Source organism: Ornithorhynchus anatinus, chromosome 7 (genome assembly GCF_004115215.2).
Source record: "Ornithorhynchus anatinus isolate Pmale09 chromosome 7, mOrnAna1.pri.v4, whole genome shotgun sequence".
NCBI lineage: Eukaryota > Metazoa > Chordata > Mammalia > Monotremata > Ornithorhynchidae > Ornithorhynchus > Ornithorhynchus anatinus.
In genome coordinates this window covers 55,192,465-55,215,439 of record NC_041734.1, presented here as the reverse complement: position 1 = coordinate 55,215,439, position 22,975 = coordinate 55,192,465, and the positions used below count along the sequence as shown (strand labels likewise).

The 22,975-nt window shown below is 38.1% G+C and overlaps 1 protein-coding gene across 1 annotated transcript in view; it reads left to right on the top strand.

Moving 5' to 3' along the window:
* The window catches only part of SYCP1 (synaptonemal complex protein 1), a 66,322-nt gene that overhangs the window by 17,047 nt on the left and 26,300 nt on the right, over window positions 1-22,975 (top strand). The window contains exons 9-19 of the mRNA XM_016228058.3: window positions 2,265-2,334; window positions 4,782-4,855; window positions 5,677-5,785; window positions 6,693-6,787; window positions 6,931-7,115; window positions 8,445-8,512; window positions 13,217-13,278; window positions 15,748-15,852; window positions 20,006-20,109; window positions 21,329-21,446; window positions 22,832-22,902. Coding sequence (XP_016083544.2) covers window positions 2,265-2,334; window positions 4,782-4,855; window positions 5,677-5,785; window positions 6,693-6,787; window positions 6,931-7,115; window positions 8,445-8,512; window positions 13,217-13,278; window positions 15,748-15,852; window positions 20,006-20,109; window positions 21,329-21,446; window positions 22,832-22,902 — 1,061 coding nt within the window. The remainder of the gene's footprint in view (window positions 1-2,264; window positions 2,335-4,781; window positions 4,856-5,676; window positions 5,786-6,692; window positions 6,788-6,930; window positions 7,116-8,444; window positions 8,513-13,216; window positions 13,279-15,747; window positions 15,853-20,005; window positions 20,110-21,328; window positions 21,447-22,831; window positions 22,903-22,975) is intronic.

Here is a 22,975-nt window from a genome sequence, read left to right as displayed (position 1 = left end):
TGATCGATTTGTGATAGGGGGAGAATTTTTCTCTGTGAAAAACTGATAAGCCAGTTAAAAGCAGGGCTCTTTGTGATCTCCTTGTAGGCTGTGTATTTAACTACTGATACAGGCATTATTTATCTAATTTCATCAGGTTCAACCTCAGCTAGCATCCTAGGAAGGGAAAAAAGTACTTAATATAATGCCTGATGCATAGAAAGTGCTTATTAAGTCCCATAAGGGAAAGAATAATTTAGGATTGATTGAGGAGCTCTGGGCCTTAGTGGTAAGAGCATGGGGATGGGAATCAGAGGACCTAAGTTTTAATCCCGACTCAGCCTCTCTCTCCTCTTTATGACTGGGGGCATTTAGCTTCCCTGTGCCTCAGATTCCTCACGTGTAGATTCAATGCCTGTTCTTCCTTCTACTTAAACTGTGAGCCCCATGTGGGCCAAGGATGGTATCCAATCTGATTAACTTGTATCTACCTCAGTACTTAGAACAGTGCTTGACAATTAGGAAGCACATGACAAAAGTAACAATGATAATAATAATAGAAAGGGAGATTGGGTGGGGAAGAGTCAGAGGTCATGAGTTCGAATCCCAGCTCTGCCACTTGTCAGCTGTGTGACTGTGGGCAAGTCACTTAACTTCTCTGTGCCTCAGTTACCTCATCTGTAAAATGGGGATTAAGACTGTGAGCCCCACGTGGGACATCCTGATTCCCCTGTGTCTACCCCAGCGCTTAGAACAGTGCTCTGCACATAGTAAGCGCTTAACAAATACCAACATTATTATTATTAAGAGCAGCTGATAGGCAGGGGTAAACTACCTGGTTTGGCATAGGAGAAGAGAAAGCTAAGGGATAACAAGAACATTAACAGTGCCTTTACTGGGTTAAGCCAGAATTCTGTCATTAAACTAGATAAGCAACATGGCCTAGTGGAAAGAGCATAGGTTTGGGAGTCACAGGTCCTGGATTCTAGTCCTGGTTCTGCCACTTGCCTGCTCTGTGAATTTGGACAAGTCACGTAACTCCTCTGTGTCACAGTTCCTTCTCTGTGTCACAGTTCCTCATCTTTAAAATGGCGATTAATGCCCGTTTTCTCTCTTATTTATACCGTGAGCCCCATTTTTTAGTCCAGCTCTTATCATGTAGTAAGCGCTTAACAAATATCACAGATACATGATGCTGGAGGAATTGTGTGATGACTGCCTCTTTGGACACCAGTCCTGGTTTTAGAATTGCACCTCCAAACACCTCAAACTTTTTTTCCTTTTCAGGCCACAGTTTCCTTCAAATGCAGTACTCCATTATGAACCATTAATCAGTGAATTTAACCAAACCACTCTTGAATCTATTGGATGTTAAGAAGGAAATCCATCATAATGTTTTCCAAATGTCTTATCGCCTCTGTTGAGACATAAAAATGGATTGGCTAGACTGCTGGTCTGACTCGGAAATGGCACTTCTTATATTCTTTTAATGAGGGATTAGTAAACCTGGGAGTCCAGCTCAAAAAACCGTGGGGGCAGCCGTCCTCTTACAACAGTAGAGTAGCTAGCTATGATCAAAGGAGAGAAAGTAAAGAGAAAATTTTATACAGACCATTTCATTTATTCATTCCTTCAGTCATAGTTATTGAGCACTTACCCTGCACAAAGCATTGTATTAAGTGTTTGGGAGAGTACAATATAACAATAAACAGACACATTTGAGGAGTTTAGGAAGGAAAGGGGAAAGGACGATGGGCTATAGCTGAAGGATATATATATATATGTACTCTGCCAGGTGCTTAATACAGTGCTCTACACATAGTAAGTGCTCGATAAATACCATTAATTGACTGATTGCTAGGGTAGGGTCAAGTGATTTTTTTTTTTTTCAGAAAGGACATATTTGGAAGCAGAGAGGAAGAAGCCAGCACAGAATAAGTGGTTGAGGATAGCAATAAGAAAAGGGAGGACAGTGGGACAGCATTTTTAGGCAGTGATAAGTGGATTGATTTCAAGCCATAGGTACAAGGGGTAGTTTTCAAAAGTGGAAAATGTCCTCGGAAGCATCTGGGAAGGAAGGATATATAGCTGTGCATGAATGTGAGGAGGACCGTTGGGGAGATTGAAAGAGATAACATTAAACTAGGTCATTGGTATTTAGGGAGGGAGAATCTTTGGGTGGGGTGGGGTACTGGAGATTTCAGAATGGAAGTGGAAATCTGGTATTGTCCCTGGAGATAGTTGAAATGGTGAAATAATTTATGGAACTAAATTTTATATTTCAGAAGATGATAGTAGCCTTTGACGATCTCCGCATGCAAGCTGAAAATTCCAGATTGGAAATGCAATTTAAGGGTGAGGAAACCACTTAATGTTTGTTTTTTTTATGAGTTACAGTGACCTTTTAATTATTGAGAGATATGATTATGAGGACCTTATAGTATCACAAGAGATTTAAAGTCTACGAGTGATATAAAACTTAATATTATTTGGGACTTTAAAAAGGAGTGTCCATTTCATGGATTTCAAGTTTACAGTCTTCATTCTTAACAAAAATGTAATTAAAGAGGTTACTTTTAAAAATGGAGTTTCTTTTGCCAAAATCAGTAAAATATGGAAACAATATCATCATTTGGCAAACAATGAATCCTGGCCATAAGGTGACTGAAAGGGGAAGTGTTCAGATTAGGCTTGATTCAGAGCTGAGCAAGGGTTGAGGTAGAAGAGGGAAGGAAGAAAAATCCCTGGCTCCTTTAAGGTGAAAGGCTGGAAATGAATGAAAACATATATATAAGTTTTTGGTGCAATCATTTGAAAATTCTGAGACGGTAGAGCTTTGATAGGGGTGAGGGACAGCATTCCTTAGCCACTGAGACAGAGCTGGTGAGTTTGGGCAGGGAGACAGAGTCTTTGGCAATCCACCACTACAACTTCTATCTCCCCACCTCATCCTATGCTCAAAAGCACAGGGTGCTTCAACAATAGTGGGCAGTGGTGTGGTGCTCTCTGCAGACCACAGCACAGCAGGGTAGAGCAGATGGCCACAGAATTTGCCCATCCAAATCTGCCAGTCAGGACTGTAGCTTTGTTGACACAAGGGAAAATGGATACTGACCAGGGAGCAAGATAATGCCGTAAATGCTCATTTATCCGACCCACCCTCCTCTCTGTATCGACTGTGCGCTTGACCGTGAACTCCTTAAGCACTTTGATACTCACCCTAACTCCACGACACTCATATACATATCTTTATATTCTGTTTTCCATATCTATAGTTTATTTTAATGTCTGCCCCCATGTAGACTGTAAGTTCTTTGTGGGCAGGGATCGCGTCAACCAACTCTATTGTAGTGTACTTTTCCAAGCACTAGTACAGTGCTCTGCACACAGTAAATGCCTTTGGTTGATTGATCTCACCCCTCTTCTGTTCTCTGTGTGAGCTGGAGTTTCTGTCCCAGCTGGGGCGGTCATAATTGGAAGTTCCCTCTCCTATTCCTTGATCCTTCCAAACCAATGTCTGTTTTGGCCAAAAGTCTGCTGATATTGTACATCCTGTTCTCTGACAATCGCTGGGTTGGTTTTTTGCTTTCCTCCTTCATGGATGCCAGGTTCTTTATCCTCCTGATCTGGTCCCGGGAAAGGAGCAGAAAGCTGGGTGTGGAATAAGTTATTATTGGAAAGTGGCTTAGGGAGAGCAAGAAGCTAGGGATAAGATGAAAGCTGATAGTGTCCCAAGTGGGAGAAAATGGGACTGGAAGGAAAGGAATTCTGGTTGGATTGTCTTGCCCTCTCTGTGATGCCATGTAAGATGTGGTTTGGAGTTAAGAGGAGAAAAATCTGGGTCTAGACAAGGAGCTCTCCCATGACCTTGATCCTCCTGATTTAATAATAATAATAATAATAATAGTGTAGGTATTTGTTAAGCGCTTACTATGTGCAGAGCACTGTTCTAAGCGCTGGGGTAGATACAGGATCATCAGGTTGTCCCACGTGAGGCTCACAGTTAATACCCATTTTACAGATGAGGTAACTGAGGCACAGAGAAGTGAGGTGACTTGCCCACAGTCACACAGCTGACAAGTGGCAGAACCGGGAGTCGAACCCATGACCTCTGACTCCGAAACCCGGGCTCTTTCCACTGAGCCACGCTGCTTCCCTTCTTGGGATTTCCGTAGTGTATACAAAATGCATGTTATGGCAAAACTGAGCTCATTACAAGTGGGTCCTATGGTATTTTAAATGACTTTTTTCTGTTTCTTTTGCTCACGTAATCATGCTGTCCTGCTGGTCTGTTAGCAAATAATAAATTCTATGAAATATATGTGATGCTCTGAAAATTGTGTCAAATTAAAGAAGGATTATAATAGCCATTTTAGCCTATTGAAAGAGAGCTTTATATGTGACAAGATAACTATCTTGGTTGAATGGGTATTTGTGTCAGGGAACAAATCTACCAACTCTGTTGTACTGTACTCTCCCAAATGATTAGCACAGTGCTGTGCACACAGTAAGCACTCAATAAATGTGATTGATTTGATTTAATATGGCAAGGCTTCAAGGGCTAATCATTATATTTCTTGAGTGCTTACTATGTGCAGAGCATTGTACTAAGCACTTGGGAGAATACAATGGAATTACATGTTCTGTACCCATAACGAGGCCATAATCTGTCATCATCATCATCAATAATCAATAACTTATTATTGAAATCTGTTATTGAAAAGCTGAGCAAAATATTTAAAAATCTATCTCGTTGAATAATTTTTGTATATTTACATGCATAATGTTTGCTTTCTTTAAAGTGAAGGAAACTTACGAGCATTTTAAACAACTTGAAAAGGACTATCAAAAAGAAGTCAGTGATATGGAAAAGCAGGTTGGTTGGTTTTTTTTTTTTCAGAGTAACATCAAATAAATAGGGAGATAGGTGATAGGTAGGTGGTACAGTGAATTCCAGGGAGGGTTTTCTAATAATAAGGGAAACGTATCAAATAAAAGTCAGAGGGGAAGGCATCCATGGACAGTGAGCTGTTGAAGATGGTCATCAGGGAGGGAAGATGAATGGTACAAATGTTTTTTATAAATCGGATGGGGTTGGAGGTGGAGATGGTAGATTTTTGAAAGCAAGCAGGAGATCTCTTCCTGAAAGATGGCCAAGAAGGATGAGAGACGGGATGAGGGATTAGGAGAGAGATGAGGGTAAAATGTTGAGGCAGTCATGACTGATTTTCAGTTTTGCCTTCAGAATAGTTGGCAAGGTTATCATGGATGAGAGAGGGGAGAGATGTGGGGTCTGTGGGTTTCAGGCAAGTGTTTAAGATTTGGGATAGTTGGGGGCAATGGGCATGGCATTTTATTTTAAAATTCAAATATAAACAGGGAAATGCTAACATTTCTCTATCTTGCTTTCTTAGCTGCTTTTCAAAGGACTTGACTCCAATGTTTCAGAAATACGATGGCCATATTTAAAGGCTGATAATTATGTTTATTTCACTGCTATGGCCTATAATTATAGATGTGAGAATGTCTCCCATAGTTCAGAGATTTATGGGGCTTGCAAAAATGTTAAAACTTCTGAGTTGCAGTTGACGCTTTGGATTCACCCAGCCCTCATGGATCTGAACTTCATTAACACACTCTTCCAAATATAAGAGAATCAGCTCACTTTATCATTTGTACACTGACTTTTTTTATTAGGTGTCTTTGTTATTGATTCAAAATGATGAAAAAGAAGAGAAAACTAAAGATTTAAAGTCTCAGCTACAGAAATCCAGTGAAAAGATTAACCAGTTAGAAGCAATAGCAAGTATGATTTTTGATATTGAAATACAGCACTGTATACCTTGTTTAAACTGTTTTACAAGCTTAAATTTTTGATCTTAAGATATCTGGGTCCACTGACTATTAAATACTCTCTAGTGCATGTTCTTTTTTCAGTTATCTTCTTACTTTTGAATATTCTTGTTCAAACTAGAAATACTAAAAGACTGCTAAGGATATATGTATATTGAGCCTGATTTCTTTCTCCAGAGCAGAGCAGGCTATTGGAAAGCTGCAGAAGGCAACTCAAGTAGGGAGGTGGAGAGAAAAGGGCAGTGGCTGTTGGGTTGGACTGCTCTCTGACTCTATTCAACTTGTTGAATTTCAGCTTTTAGCAAGGATTTTTCTTGGCCAGTGGGAGATTGTGATGCTGACGTAGGGATTCTTCAAGAGGGGTTTACTAACTTTGAAAATCTATGTTGGAGGCACAACGATATTCTCTACTCTGCATGAAGTGCAGAATTGGACTCATGTAGAACATAAAATAGTGAATATTAGTGACCCTTCTAGTGTGATCTAATTATGAGTTTAGGGGATATAAAAGAGAAAAAGATTCAACAACACCTAAAAGTGATATGATGGAGATCATATTCCAGGTCCTCACAGCCAAAGAAAATAGAGGATTGAGACAATTATCTGGAAAATTCAGGAAAGAAGACATGGGGGTTATGGCCCAAATGTGCCATGTCCTTGAAATAAATAAATCTATTTTTAAAACACTTTCAATTTTATATTTGGCTAAATTTTCACCCACGATTATATTATTATTAAGGATAACAGTAATAAATTTGGAATTTAAATTCCTTTCATGCTTTCTGCATTCTTTTGTTTTCATGGTATATTTTCCATATTAAAATTAGGCTTTGTCTAATATGCAACAATTATTTATTTAGAACAACAAATTGAAGATTTAAAAGAATCAAAACACAAACAAGAGTATTTGCTGTCAGAACTGGGAGATGTTAAACTTTCTTTGCAAAAAAGTGAGGTATGCTTTATTCAGTCATTTAAAATTCAGATTAATATGCAGAATATCAAACAATTGCATCTGCCATAGATCAGAAAGCTATAGCTTTTTATAGGAAACTTGTATAGAACAACAGTTTTAATTCTGAACTTTATTCTTTTTAGGGTGCTAAAAGGACTTTAGATGAAGAATTGCAGACTGCAGTTAAAACTTTAATTGAGGTCACTGGAGAAAAAGCAGCACAAATAGAAGAAATTAAGCAAGCTAAAGCTACACATTCATTAATTGTTGCTGATCTTGAGTGTACTATTTGTAGTTTGAAAGATCTGCTTTCAACAGAAAAGCTAAGGTAGTGATATTAAATTACTTGCATCTACTATGTATTCAGAACTAATAATACTTTGAATTTTTATTGCATTTTTGGTTTTCCAGGGACTTTCACATCAATTATCTTAATTTATGTTTAGATAAATTTTAGAAGTAGGTCTTTGAGGTGGAGACAGAAGTTGTTGACCCTGTTAAGGCATTTAATGATATCGAGGTACACAGAGGTTAAGTGACTTGTCCAGTGGCAAGTCAGAGGCAGTCCACCAGATTAGTGGCAGAGCAGGAATGATCATTTATTGCTGTTAATATTTCTGAAGAACGTTCAGTAAGTAAAACACTATAATTACAGGAAAAGATATTATGACTGTCCACAAAGAACTCACAATCTGTGTGAGGACACACACATTTCAAAATGAGAACCTAAAGTTATCAACCAAAAAACTGGTTCAACCCCACAACTCAAAAGTAGTAGAATATGTAGGTTAAACTATAAATCATCCGCCTTTTAGCAACTTATCATTTCTTTCTAATTAGTAAGAAACTATCAAAACGTTCTCAACTTTTTAATTGTGAAGGAAAGTGTCTACCCACCTTCTGCTCTGTGGGGAACAGGGCTAATTTGCCTTGTTGAGAGTTGATAGAATTGGAGCAGCCCCAGTCATTATTAGGCTATGAACCCTGGGGGTCTAGTTGGTATGATCTAGAATTCAGGTGCCCTGTCTCCCAGACCCCCACTCTTTCTACTAAATTCCACTGTTAAAGGATCTGTTACATCCCCATAGTATATTCAATTTTTACTCAGGGATTGGAGAGGGAAAGTTTCAGCATCACAAATTGCTACCAGAGGAGATGAGAGATACATAAAACAGTTCTATAGAAAAGCAGGCGGCTCCTATTAGAACAGTACAGAGAAGTTGTTAATGGTTCAAGACCAAGATATCTGCCACACTTCCAGGAACACAAAAATCTTTTGGGTATATGTTATTTTGGAGTTGTGTCAGAGAAATTTCTCTTACAACAGTCGCAAGAAAATGAAAGTGAACGATTTATTTGATCGACATCTACTGTATGAAGCAACTTTATTGTTGAAAATGCAGGTATATTTGTGGATTCAGTCTTTAATATGCAATGTTGCAAATCTGCCCGTTTTCAAAAGTGCTATGCTGTTGAAATTGGGCATAAAATGAGTAGATAGGAGGAATTCAAAGAGCAGGTAGAACTATTACTCGCCTTTTGAAAAACCTTTCATCAAACTGCTCTGGGTACCCGAATTATTTGCTTTAATTTATTTGCTGTTTGCAATTGAATTCTAAATGATAACATTTTAAAATTTGAATTGACATTTTTAAAGATCAAAAAATATTGAAGATGAATTCCAAAGACTAACCTTGGAGCTGCAGAAGAAATCAACAGAATTAGGTGAGATTTCCTACCTCATACTGTTTCAAAGATCATATCTTTGTGTGCTTTGTTTCTCTTTGTTTCCGTTTCATGCAGTATAACAGTTTATTGAAAAGTAAATGCATAAATGTTAATTGCTGACAAATCAGTCAGCCATTTAATGTTCACTTGTTAAAATTCATTCATTGACAGGAGAATTACCAACATCTACCCTGGTAAGACGATTAGTGATGACTGGGTCTGTCAACGCTTGATTTTTAGAAATGTTGATGATTTGCATTATAGACATTTGGTTTTAAGTGATGTTTTATCTTCTATGTCACTCTGCTTTACCTTACTGCCCCCGAGATCTGGATTACCTCTATTTGAGTGTGCTTTTTCTACTTCTATTGTGAACATTAATGTGAATCTTACTTCTGCATCATCATCATCACAACTGTCGTCAATTATTTGTTCAACTTATTTTGATGTGCAGTGGTGTGTTAGGATCTTGGGAAAACACAGTAAAAATTAAGAACTATCCAATCTCTGCCCTTGAGCTGACGGGAAGAGAAAGGTATCAAATATCTGCTAGACTAGCCCTAGAAAGATCATTTTATTTATGACATTCGTCATAGCAGTGGTAAAGAGGTGGTGCAGTAAGAGGAAATATGATCTCTAGGTATTTCCCTCATGCCCTGGGTCCTCTCTTGTTAGAGGAGAGCCCAAGACTACATTGCCCACTTTTTTCATGCTCTCTATAACTCCATGGAGTGGAAAGAGCATGGGGAAAGGTCAGAGGACCTCTTGCCACATACCTGCTGTGTGACCTTCGGCAAGTCACTGCTCTGTGCCTCAGTTTCCTGAGCTGTAAAAATGGGGATTCAATACCTGTTCTCCCGCCTACTTAGACTGCAAGCCCCAAATGGGACAGGGACTACGTCCAACCTGATTATCTTGTAGCTACCCCAGCTTGGCACTCAGTAATCACTTAATAAATACCACAAGTATTATTGTAATTGATGACACCATCCTCCTTGTTCGAGAAGCTCCAACACTGGTGTCATTTTTGACTCGCTTCTGCTTTTGAGCTCTCACAGTCACCTTGCTTTTAAATTTTGCCATTCTTTCCTCTATAACATTTCCCAGCTATCACGCTGGTCCAAACTTTTATTTTATGTACCACAGTTAGAGTAATCTCACCGTCTTCTCACTGGTCTTTATGCTTCCGGCCTCTCCCTCTTTCAGACTATCCTGCACACTGGTCCTATACACTTCTTGAAGAATTACTTGGCAGAAATCTCTCCACTCTAAAAAAAAAACCACCCCCAAATAGCTATCCATCACTCTATATCAAGAGGAAACTCCCTACCATGACTTCTCGGCTTTCCTCCAGCTTTCTCCATTTTGCATAATCAATCCATCAGTCATTGACTGACTGGTTATTGAGGACTTGCTGAGTGCAGAGCGCTGTACTAAGCTGTTGGGAAAGTACAGTACAGCAGTTAGAAGACATATTCCCTGCCGATAAGAAGTTTACAGTCTAGAGGCTCTCTTCACCTGCTATTCCCCAGTTTACTTTCCAACTGTGTCTCAAAGTTAATTCTCCCACCTCTGACCCTTATCCCCTACCTGGAGCTCTCTCCTCCTACAGATGTACTAGACATCACAGCTCTCCCCATCTTCCAAGCCCCTCTAAAATCTGACCTCCTCCAAAACTCCTTCTCTGATTAATTCATAATACATTAGCGATGTTAACCTGGCAATCGATCAGTTGTATTTATTGAGTGATAACTGTGTGCAGAGCACTGTACTAAATGATTGGGAGAGTACAGTATAACAACATAAAGTTGGCAACAGCCACCATTAACCTAGTTTATCCTCAGCACTTACATATGTATGAATAGTTGTATCTGTGTATTAATTTATGTATATAATTGCTTATTCAATCCTTAGCCATTTCCAACTGATGCAGTTGTACCTCTTCCTATTACATTCTTGTTCTTCCTCCAGCTCCTGATTTTTGAAAATCATTTTTGTCTGTCTCTCCTATTAGATTGTAAACTGCTTGAGGGTAGGTAATGTGTGTCTTCCTCTTATCGTACGCTCCCAAATGTTTCCCACGTATGCACTCAACAAATACCATGGCTTGACTGATTGAGGCTGGGGATGCTTAAGAAGCAGGGATTCTGTCATTGTCCCAGAAGGAAAAAAGAAGCCTAAGCAGAAAATGATAGTCTTAGTGTAGGCTGGGATAGGGTGGCTTTTCTATTTTAAAACCATGAATAGACTCTTTATATGATGTTCTAAAAACTATACTGAAAAGAGAAATGATCCCTAAAGAAAACTGGCTCATATGAGAGAGTAAAGAAAATGACTAGAGACAGGCAGGGAATAGTGGAAAGCGCTGAACATTTCTGGGGAGGGAGGGATGCAGGGGAGGGTGCAATCCCTACCTGTAAACGATTTCGGTAAGATTTAGAAACTTGAATATATTTTGAGAGGAGTTCACCTTCTCCATATATCGAACCTTCCAGTGCCTCTAGATGGAGCTATGTAATCACGGTGTCAGAAACCAGCAGAGACCAGTTCATCACCTTTATCTGGAGCAGTATTTGAGTTCCTTGCTCAGGATCTCATTTTATTATTCAAAAATATCAATCTGTCATATTTATTGAGCACTTACTGTGTGAAGGGCACCGTGCTAAGCACTTGGGAGGGTACAAATAACAATACAACAGACCCATTCCCTGCCCTCAGTGAGCTTTCAGTCTAGAGAGGGAGACCCACATTAATATAAATAAATTACAGTTACGTACATAAGTGCCGTAGGGCTGGGAAGGGGAATAGATAAAAGGAGTGAATCAGGGTGATGCAGAAGGTAGTGGGAAAAGAGGAAATGAGGGCTTTGTCAAGGAAGGCCTCTTAGAGAACATATGCCTTCAGTAAGACTTTGAAGATGGGGAGAATAATTATCCATCGGATATGAAAAGGGAGGGTGTTCCAGGTCAGAGGCCATGGGGAAGAGGTCAGTGGCGAGATAGACAGTGAGTAGGCTGGCATTAGAGGAGTGAGGTGTGTGGGTGGAGTTGTAGTAGGAGACTAGCAAGGTGGGAGAGGAGAGGGCAAAGCGGGTGGATGGGCAACCACTGGAGGTTCTTGAGGTGTGGAGAAACATGGATTAAACGTTTTTGTAGAAAAATGATGCAGGCAACAGAGTGAAGTGTGGACTGGAGTGGGGAGAGACAGGAGGCTGGGAGGTCAGCAAGGAGGCTGATACAGTAATCAAGGTGGGAAAGGAGAAGTGCTTGGATTTTACACTCTAGTCCCCCATCCAATGCATTTTTCGACTTGAACATATTATGTAGTTGGCTAATGTGGACTTGGACTTTAGCTTGTCATCTGCAAGACTTGAGAATAATTTGGAAATTTAACTGAACTCCCTTATTCGTCAAATCTGCCAAAACACACCCCTCCCCACAGCCCTCCTAAAAAGTCACTTCTTCCCAGTAGCATTCCTTGGCTGATCTCACATTTGCTGCTGTTGCCATCAGCCACATTAGCACTCATGTGTCCATTCCCCTATTTGCCCACTATTCTGCGTCGCCTGTCCACTTGGATCTGTAACCCTCAAGCACTTGATTTCCACCTCGTGCCCTGCAGCACTTATGTACAAATCATTACACTCTGCCCTTGCCCATAACTGTAATTTATTTTATTGTCTGTCTCCCACTCTTGTCTCAGTAAGCTCCATCTGGGCAGGGATCAGGTCTACCAACTCTTTCCTAGATGTTTAGTACAGTGCTCTGCATGCTGTAAGTGCTCAATAAATTCCATCGATTGAAGGAATGTTTGTTTTCTATATAATTGCTTACTTTTGTATTTTTCATTTATCTAATCCGTTAGTAGTATTTACTGAGCACTTACTTTATATAAAGCACTGTACTTAGCCTTTGGGAAAGTTCCATAGAGTTAGTAGATATAATCTCTATTGTCTAGGGCTTACAATCAAGTGGGGGAAACAGACATTAAAATAAATTGAAGGTAGGATGAAGAAGGAAAGGGGAGGATAGTATGTACATGAGCTGCTGCTCAAGTAATAGGGTACATAAGATACCATACTCGCAGAAGTGCTTAGCACAGTGCTCTGTAAATAGTAAGTCCCCAATAAATACCATTGATTGATATGGACGAAAATTATACCAAAGATTGTTAGTATTTAAGTGCTTCGCCCAGAAGTGCTGAGAGGCAATAGGGAGAATATAAGCAAGGAAGATTAGAAATTAATCAGTGAAGGCCTTCTGGAGGAGATTTGATTTCAGAAGGGTTTGAAAATGTGGACAGCTGTTGAAAGTGAACTGGGAGGAAGTTCCAGGCAGGATTACACAGTAAGCACTCAAATTCCACTGATTGTTCTGGCGAGGTGTGCAACTTTTCACCGAGTAATTGTTTCGGATGGTGTATTTGACCGTTGTTAAAGTAGCAGTGCAATTTTTTGAGGTCTTTTTATGAGCCCATTGAAAAGAGGCAATCATCTGCATATAATAAATGACATTTTTCCTAATTTCAGAACCAAAGCAATTTGAATATAATTTGATATCTAAAATTACATCTAAAATCTTGCTGATGCCATTTCTCAAATTGCTTCAGATTTGCAGAGTGCATTTGATTACAGAGCTCCCTTTAAGAATTAACAGTACAGTGGCATATTTTCTCTTATGTGATGCTTTTAATATATTTCAGGAGAGATGTCTAAACAAAAAAATGACAAAGAAATGCAGATGGAAACATTGAGAAAAACATTGGTAAGTGTAGGCATACCTCTTAGTAATTCAGTAAAACAGTAAGTGCTTAGTACCTCTGAGTAATTCAGTGAAACATTGTGCTTAGTACAGTGCTCCGCACACAGCACTCAAAAAATGTGTTTGATTGATTGAAATTTAATTCATAGTTTGGTGGTTTTCAACCAAAGTATAATTGAAGGCTTTGGTCCACTGTAGGCAATCTTTTTAAAGTTAAAAATATTAGTCCTGAAATTTGTTTTCTAAATTCCTTTTGAAGTAGAAAATTATGTTTCTGTGAACCTATTTTCATGTAGCTAATTAGCTAGAGGACTTTATTCTAGCTAATATATTTTTATGTTATTTTAATTCAGGCTTTTCAAGGGCCTAAGCTCTTTCTTGGTGAAACTTAGGCAGCTTTGAAAACTGAATGAATATTTTCTGTCCTCTAAAGAATGATTTAATGTAGGCAACCATGACAAATAATTGTGATAATGAATGACTTTATAGGACTGTAAATGCTTTTTTTAATTTCTGGCCTGCTGTTTCTGTTGAATCTGCTTTTTTTAATCTTTTGTGGAAAATCTGCTGAATTTTTATAACATTCTTCCCATTGTGCTTGTAGTTTTGGGCACAGTTTTCTATAGTTGGAATTTATCCTAAAATGTTTCTGCCTTGACTTTGAAAACATCATTTAAATACTTTATCTGCCCTCCTCATGAGAATGCCTTATATTCAAAAGAGAAAATGAGACTTGCTTTGGAAATCTAGTGTCAGAAAGGCAATGTATCTTGCCAAACACTACTTTGATAGATTTATACTCCTGGTGTTTGCTTTTGCGAAGGTCTTTCAAAAAAATTATAAGGCTCTTTTAAAGAGACTATAAGCTTTCCCAAGCTCTTGGAACAGACCTCTGCATGCAGTAAGCACTCAGTAAATAACTTCGATTGATTGATAACATTAATAGTAACCAAGTTCTTTCAAAGATAGCATTAATAGTACAGGACTCTTTCACAGATGGCATTAATAGTACCATGCCTTGCCTTTTCCTGTAGTTATTCAGGTTTTAGCAATATGTAGTTGCATAGAAATAATCACCATCATCATTTACAGTATTTGAGTATGTAATATAAAAGGTACCTAGCAGGATATTGAGAAAGGATATGATTCCTGTCTTTGGGAAATGTACAATCTAATGCAGAAGCTGAACAATAATAGAATATAATAGCCTCCTTAAAAAAGGAAGCTCAAGTGGGTAAATAAATCATTTGATAGAGTCTTGAAGCAGTAGCTTTTTGAATGATTAACCGAAGGAGTTAATGAAGATTTTTAAGAAGCTAATGTATAACTGTAGATTTATTCAGGTACTGGCAAAATTTGGCGTATTAAATAGTAAAATAATTTGATTTCCTTTGTCAGTAAATCAAACCATAGCAGAATAATTAATAATTTCTAATGCACTACATATCTCTTAAAAATGAAATTTCTGAGAAGCATAAATATTAAATCAGTGAGAATTAAATCAGTTTGTTCAGTTATTACTGAGTCACAGCAGATCTAAGGAACTTTAGTGCTCTTTTTCTATTTATTGCTATTGTTCTTGTCTGCCCGTCTCCCCCAGTTAGACTGTAAGCCCGTCAAGGGGCAGGGACTGTCTCTATCTGTTACCGATTTGTACATTCCAAGCACTTAGTACAGTGCTGTGCACTTAGTAAGCGCTCAGTAAATACTATTGAATGAAATGAATGAATGGATTCTCAACCATCAAATTAGTAATGATGTATTTTTCAGATTAATTGTACCATTCTTCATGGGAAGCAGTGTGAAAAGAGCTCAGGCCTGGGAGTCAGAGGACCTGAGTTCTAATCCTGGCTCCACCACGTGCCTGTTGTGTGACCTTGGCCAAGTCATTTTATGTTTTGTGTCTCAATTTCCTCATTTAAAATGGGGATTCAATACCTACTGTCCTTCCTACTTGGACTGTGAACTCCATGTGGGACAGGGACCATATCTGTCTTGATTAGCCTGTATCTACCCTAGTGCTTAGTACAGTGCTTGGCTTACAGAAACAATAACGACCACAATAATTGTTAGTATTATCATTCTTTTTAACTTGCTTTTCTGATATGGGGGTTCTAAATATAATAATGTTAAATTCCAAATATAATAGCGATAATTAAAAATGCTTAGTAAAATACAGAAAAAAATGATATAATCATAATAAAAAGGGATTTGTACATTCCTAAACTTAGTATACCACTCTGCAGAATTATATATGACCATCCTACTCCCAGGATACACATATGTAATTGATTCATTTGCCTCAATTTATTTATTCTCATTACATTTGACAACTGATTCTATTACTTTTATTCATTTACGTTCAGGAAAAAGGAGAAAACTCCACAGATATCCTTAGTAAAAACACAAAGCTTGTGAATGGTCTTAGAATTTATTCTTCTGATTTTGAGATTTATCCCTATTTTCAAATAGGAGTTTACCCAAAAGCTGTTAGAAGAAAAGAATCATTTTGAGAAGATCGCTGCAAACTTTCAAGAGACAAACAAAGAATTGAATGATGCTCTCCAAATCAGAGAGGTCTGTGGAAAAAAAAACTTCTTCTGATTGTTAAACTTTACCTTCAGTATTAGGTTATAGGGTGTTTGATGCTGATGCATATCAATCAGTAGTATTTATTACGTGTTTTCTTTGTGCAGAGTACTGTATTATGTGCTTAATATGTTCTTGTGTCCTTGAAATATTTAATACTATTCATTCATTCATTCAATAGTATTTATTGAGCGCTTACTATGTGCAGAGCACTGTATTAAGCGCTTGGAATGAACAAGTCGGCAACGGATAGAGACAGTCCCTGCCGTTTGACGGGCTTACAGTCTAATCGGGGGAGACGGACAGACAAGAACAATGGGAATAAATAGAGTCAAGCATTCCCCTAAGTTACCATCTTTCTACAAGGCAACCACCCTGGGCTACTATGAGTATTGCTAGTTCCTTACCCCAACCATGCAATCAATCAGTTGTATTTATTGAGAATTTACTGTGTGCAGAATACACAGTACTAAGCTTTTGGAAGAGTGCACTGTAACAGAGTTGGTAGACACATTTCATGCTAAGAGCTTGTACTCTGCCAGCCTCAACACTCTGACCAAAATTCAGTTAAGTACAGGTAAGTAAATTCCTATCCACTTTTTCCCCATCTTGGATTGAGATTAGACAATCAACAGTAAGTGCATCGTGGAGGAAATCCTGCCTGTAATAATAATGATATTGATTATTATGACTTTAAGCGCTTACTCCATGCCAAGCACTGTACTGAACGCTGGGGTAGATACAAGATAACCGAGCTGGACACAATTTCTGTCCCATATGGAGCTCACAGTCTAAATAGGAGGGAGTAGGATTTAATCCTGGTTTTACAGATAAGGAAACTGAGGCACAGAAGATAAGTGACTTGCCCAAAGTCACATAGCAGGCAAGTGGCAGAACTGGGATTAGGACCCAGGTCCTCTGACTCCCAGGCCCATGTTTTTTCCTCTAGCCACGCTTCTTCATATCTTGCATCAGACTTTCAAGGCATAACTCCTGAACGAATAACCAAAGAAATTGACACACTGTGGAGAAAACTTAATTCAGATATAGTTGATGCAGATGTTGGCAACTTAATTGCATCTCACTGGGAGGAATCATAGTTGAAGACGAACCACATGAAATTTTAGCAATCCGTCCATCTGTGGAATTTATTGAGCACTTACTGCGTGCAGAAGATTTGGAAGACACATTCCCTGCACACAGTGAGTTTACAGTCTAGAGGATCTGTCCATAAGTGCTGTGGGATTCAGGAAAAGTGAATACTAAATGCCCAAAAGGTACAGATCCAAGTTCATGGGTGACAGATGAGAGAGGGAGTAGGGGAAAAGAGGGCTAAATTGAAGACAGTCTCTTGGAGGAGATGTGACCTTAATAAGGCTTTGAAGGTGGGGAGAGGGGTGGTCTGGCGAATATGGAGGGGGAGGGAGTTCCAGGCCAGAGGTGAGACATAGGAAAGGGATCGGCTGTGAGATAGACAAGATTGAGGCACAGTGAGCAAACTGGTGTTAAAGGCTGGGCTGTAGGAGGATAATCCTACTATCCAGTTCATCACTGAAAGATGCAGAAGCAGATGAAGAAGTTATGGCTTCTCTACCACTGGCTAAAATCTTGCCATTTGAATGCCTTGCATTAAATTTCAAGAAAATGAATTTCTTTATCATTAATTTATATTTGAATGATAAGATCCAGATGGAGAGAGGAGTTGAAAGATGCCCAGGGATGATCAGAAGGATTTAGCCAGCTATCAGATGTTTTAAGATGAAATGAAGCCTGTTGTTCAATTTGAGTTGGACAAATTGTTCTCCGAAGGTACAAAGCCACTACCAGCATCAGCAGAACTAGCTTCTGCAACTGCAGCCTCAAGCAAAAGCACATGATCGTAATTACGAAGAGCTGAATGGCCTAGGTTAAACAATATGGAATTGAGAGTTAAGGGACCAGGCTTGTAATCCCAGCTCTGTCACTGGCTTAATATGGGTCCTTGAGCAAGTCACTTTACCTCTCTTGGCCTCTGTTTCCACCTCTCTAAAATGCAGATAAGATCCCTGTTCTCCCAACCTCTTAGACTTTGAGTTTTGTGTGGAACAGGGACTCTGTGATCTGATTATTTTTTACCTACCCCTAGTTCTTTGGCCTCTAGTAAATGCTTAATAATTACCATCATTATCATTACAGCTGCCCCTTTATTCAGTATTAATGTTATACTTTGATTTTAATAAAGAATAAACACCACTTTAGTGATGATGGTCTTGAAGTACCTAGCACCTCAAAGAATTTCAAAAACTTTTCCAGAGGTTCTGGAATGGATCTTAATCTGTAACATGTAAGTGTATGGGAAATCATACCAAATGGTACAATCTTTCATGACACAAGCATATTTCTAAGAGACATAATCTGGTTGTATTGGGCCACATGCTTTTAATTTAGTTTTGTTAAATGATATAATCATTGGATTGCAATGCAGTTTCTAAGTATTGTAGAGGGAGCCCTGTTTAATGCTTTTAATTAGTTCTAAAAAAACAACAGCTCTGAGTTTATTTTTCCATACATTCAATTGAAGGTAAATAGATTTGGTCCATTGGACCTATCTTTAGAGAATACTGAATACTATGAAGGGCATATTGTATTCACAATCGACTAAATAAAACAGGTTTAATTACTATAGTGAAATATGGAAATTCAGTATAGAAATTCTTATAAACAAAACTGCAACAGAGCTTTTACTTAGCTTTAATTTAACTTGAAGGAGTTGAGAAATAGCTTTCAAGGTATTTTACGGAAATTGAAGCCTATCTTATTTGGGTATTCACCTGCCTCGGTATGTTCAATAAATCCACCTTTATCATCAGATTCAATTTTTCCTTTTTTTTTTAGCAATAGAAAGAAAATTAACTGCCTGCTTTGAATAATAATAATTTTGATAAGAATCTATCTCTGAATGAAAAACAAAGGGTACTAATGCACTGGATGTGAGGGAGAAATTTCAGATGGATACTAACTTGCAAGAGTGGTCAGGGCACTGTTTTGCTAATTTGTATGATACTGTCTGGTAAACAGTAATGCAAGCATTAAAATTGAGAGGGTGAAAAATGCAAGGGTATTAATATTTAGAGTGCTGTTTCAAATTAATGCCAAGTAGAGTGCTTTAAATTAGGAACCGTATGTACCATGTGCGAAATAGTGCAATGAGACTAGGCAGCAGCTGTGAAGCATAGCAGCTTCACGTCATGCCCACAGTGATTTCTTCCTAAACTAAACACACCTGTGCCATTTTGAGGATTTGTGTTATCAGAAAAGACTCAGATTGTGGGAAGAATGTTCCCTAATTCTTCCATTAGATAATATTTAAATCAATTTGGATAGATCCAAATCATTTAATGAAAAAAAAGCAGAACTGACTGTGTTTGTAAATGTGTATATACTTAATTCTCCCAGATATTGCTTTCTCTATGTGTTTTGGAAAGAATGTGACATCAGAATTAGGAAGCATTTTCCCAACACGGTGTATCTGTTCTGCTAGAGTGTGACATTGTGCTGAAAGAAATGTTTTTGAACATGTACAGGGGGTTGGACATGAAATGAGTACTACACTGTGAACTTTCCAAAATGTGAGGTTCTGCAAGATAGGATTGATTTATGATCATTATTTGGATAATGCAGGTTTTGTTATATTTTAAATGAGCTAAGTCCTCCTCTGAGTAAGGGATATATAAATGAAACTGAGAGGCAATATGCATTTTAAACTAGATTGTAATTTACCTATATTTTTAAAACCAATGGAATTGCAGGATTTGTTTTAAAAAAAATACAAGAGTAAATCAATTAATAATAATATGACTTTTCCCTGATGAATTCCCCAAACCTTCCAGTCACATGATCCCATCAGACATCTCTTGTGATCTGTTTAGTTTTTCATTTCAGTCATTACGCCTATTTTTACTCATTGTTTATTTTGAATATTTGTTTATTTATAACTAGTGTTCCCTCATAAATTCATTTAAGGCAGGTTTTGTGCTTTTGCACCATATTCCACAAATGCCTAATAAAATGCTCTGCACAAAGTAAATGTTGATTATATTTCCTTATCTAGCACTATTTTTATTTGTAAATGTGAATTTTTAAATATGGCACTGTTTTTCAGAGAGAAATACATGAATTTGAAAAAGAGGTATCCCTTTTGATTGAAAATGAACAGAAGTGCTTACAACAAGTTAAGGAACTGACAGCACAACTTGAGAAAGAGAAGTATGTGTTTGTTTTAGGTGTATTAGCTGCTCTCTGCATTGCTCCAGATTACTGCTCTTAAATAATTAGACTGGCTAGCTTTCTGAGTTCACAGCTCTGAATAGTTATCAGGTGATGAGCCCCACCTCAAAAAATAGAGGTTTATCAGATTTTTAGAAGTCTAGACTCTCTTTTTTTCACTTCTGTATTTTCCTCCTTTTCTTGCTTGAACCATTGGCTTTGCCCTCTAAAAGCCCTGTTCCCCCATCTCACTTTGAACTCTGGAAAATATAGTATAGTTATGTTAAAATGAAGGTTTTTTTTTCAGGTCAACAGTTTAGTAAATTGTCACTTTACTGCTCCTCCCCCTCTCCCGTCCCATCCCCTCAGCACTGTACTCATCCGCTCAACTGTATATATCTTCATTACCCTATTTATTTTGTTAATGAGATGTACATCATCCTGATTCTATTTATTTGCTATTGCTTTAATGAGATGTTCTTCCCCTTGATTCTATTTATTGCCATTGTTCTTGTCTGTCTGTCTCCCCCTATTAGACTGTAAGCCCGTCAAAGGGCAGGGACTGTCTCTATCTGTTACTGATTTGTACATTCCAAGCGCTTAGTACAGTGCTCTGTACATAGTAAGCGCCCAATAAATACTATTGAATGAACTTTAATGAGGATCTATTTTAAAGGGTTAAAAAAATATATTTCTCAGTGTGCTGTCCCCTCCCAGGAATGACAGGGTTAAGAGTGAGAATGGCACTGTGCAGCTCACCATTGCTATCATCATTCCCTTCATGCAGTACTCACTTTTGAAATCTCAGAACCAAGGCTCATCCTTCTATCTCAAAGAGAGACCCTATCATCATTTTAATAATACCCCAATAGTTTCAAAGATCTACAATTTACAATTAGAAAATCATTTAGACCCAGTAGGATCTTGTACAGTGAATGCCAAATGGGTTTGCTTTCTTCTTAGAGGTGATTTGCTGAACCCATTCTCCTACCTGGAAATCCATAGGGATTTGTAGCCACCATACAGCTTTGGATTAAGACCCTGGCAGTGGCAGGGTCATTACATGCCTAGGAATTAAGATAAACAATTCCCTCAGTCTAATTCTTTTCAACTCAATCTTTGTTCTGAATATTATTTGCTAAGTTCCTTGATGTTTTTTGGTATTCAAAATTGAATTAATTCCTCCCATTATTTAGATGTTTGATGTATTATTTAACAGGCTAAAAAATAATGAACTAACGATGAAGTACAACGAGCTCTCATTGGAAAGAGAACAAATGGCACAAGAAAGAAGTGATACGATTCTTGAACTCAAGAAACTGCAAGAAGATGTCAAGGCAAGTTGAAAAACAACCCGATTTCTGTTGACACCTCTGTTTGAAGGGAAATATGTTGAGGTACTTTTTTGTATTGATGGAAAATAGGAAGAGCATAGATAAATCCTGATTTAAAATCCTCATTGTATTCCGTAACTTCACCTTTCCCTCCACTGAAGTTTATTATTGGAGTTATTAACAAAGAACAAGATTTTACTTTAACTTCCTTATTTGGTTCTCCCTGGTCTCTGGTATAAGTGGTAATGAGTTATGATGTGTCCCAAAACTAGATTGCAGGAAGGATGACAGATTTTAAGACTAGGGAAATCCAAAAATCAGTTAATAAATCTCATAAAACAACATTCTGATGAACCTTATATAGAAAATGATCATTTTAATAGATTTGATTCCCCTACTTACTAGCGCTTTGTCTCCCAGAACAGAGTAAGGAAGAAATCATCTCCCTTTCCCCTTTCTGAATCCTCTGGGGAAACCACAATTAGATCCAACTGCATCTGGAGTATGAACACTCTGCTACAGCTTACATGTTCCCAGTACCACACATCTTTTCCCCAAATCTTTGCTTTGGACTCATTTATTTCCCAACTTCTCCATTTGTAGCTTTATTTACCCCTTCCTAATCCCCTGAGCGCACTTATGTGCACAGCTGTAATTTATTAATTTATATTAATGTCTCTCTCCCCCTCTAGATTGTTAGGTTGTTATGGGGAGAGGATGTGTCTACCAACTCTGTTATGCTGTGCTCTCCCAAGGGCTTAGAACAGTGCTCTGCACACAGTAAGCATGCAGTAGATACAATCAATTGATTGATTGGTCCAGAGTGGCTCTGGGGTGGGGATGATCCAAGATCATATATATCCACTTTTAAGGATCTGAGTCCACCACTGCAGGAACTGCTTATTCATTCAATCATATTTATTGAGTGCTTACTGTGTGCAGAGCACTGTACTAAGCACTTGGAAAGTGCTTATTTCTCTGGACCATATATATCTATAATCTATTTCACTTTGTTTGATCCAAAGGGTGCCACCACGGTGGCCAGTTCAGTGGTAAGCTTAATACCTCGTAGATAGCGACTCTTTGCTCATCTGCCCCTCTTCCCCAATAGAACCACGATTTCCATACCAATACATGCTTACACTACTAGTCAGTCCCCTTACATTAGAAGGAAGTTGGCCTGGATACAATGGCTAGTTTCAAATTCTATGTTTTAATTGAAATTTTACTGATGACTGTGAGCCAGTTGTTGGGCAGGGACTGTATCTGTTGCCAAATTGTGCATTCCAAGTTCTTTACAGTGCTCTGCACACAGTAAGGGCTCAATACAACTGAGTGAATGAGGAAACCAATAATTTTATAGTAATGTCTATTATGTTTTTATGTAGAATAACAAAATTCAAGAAGAAAAGGTGATGAAGCAAATAGAAAATCTGGAAGAAACAAAGAAACAACTAAGGTAAAGAAAATGAAAAGTAAACCAGTTAGATTTAGAGGATTATATTATCTTTCTTTCAAGGGTTTTTTTAAAT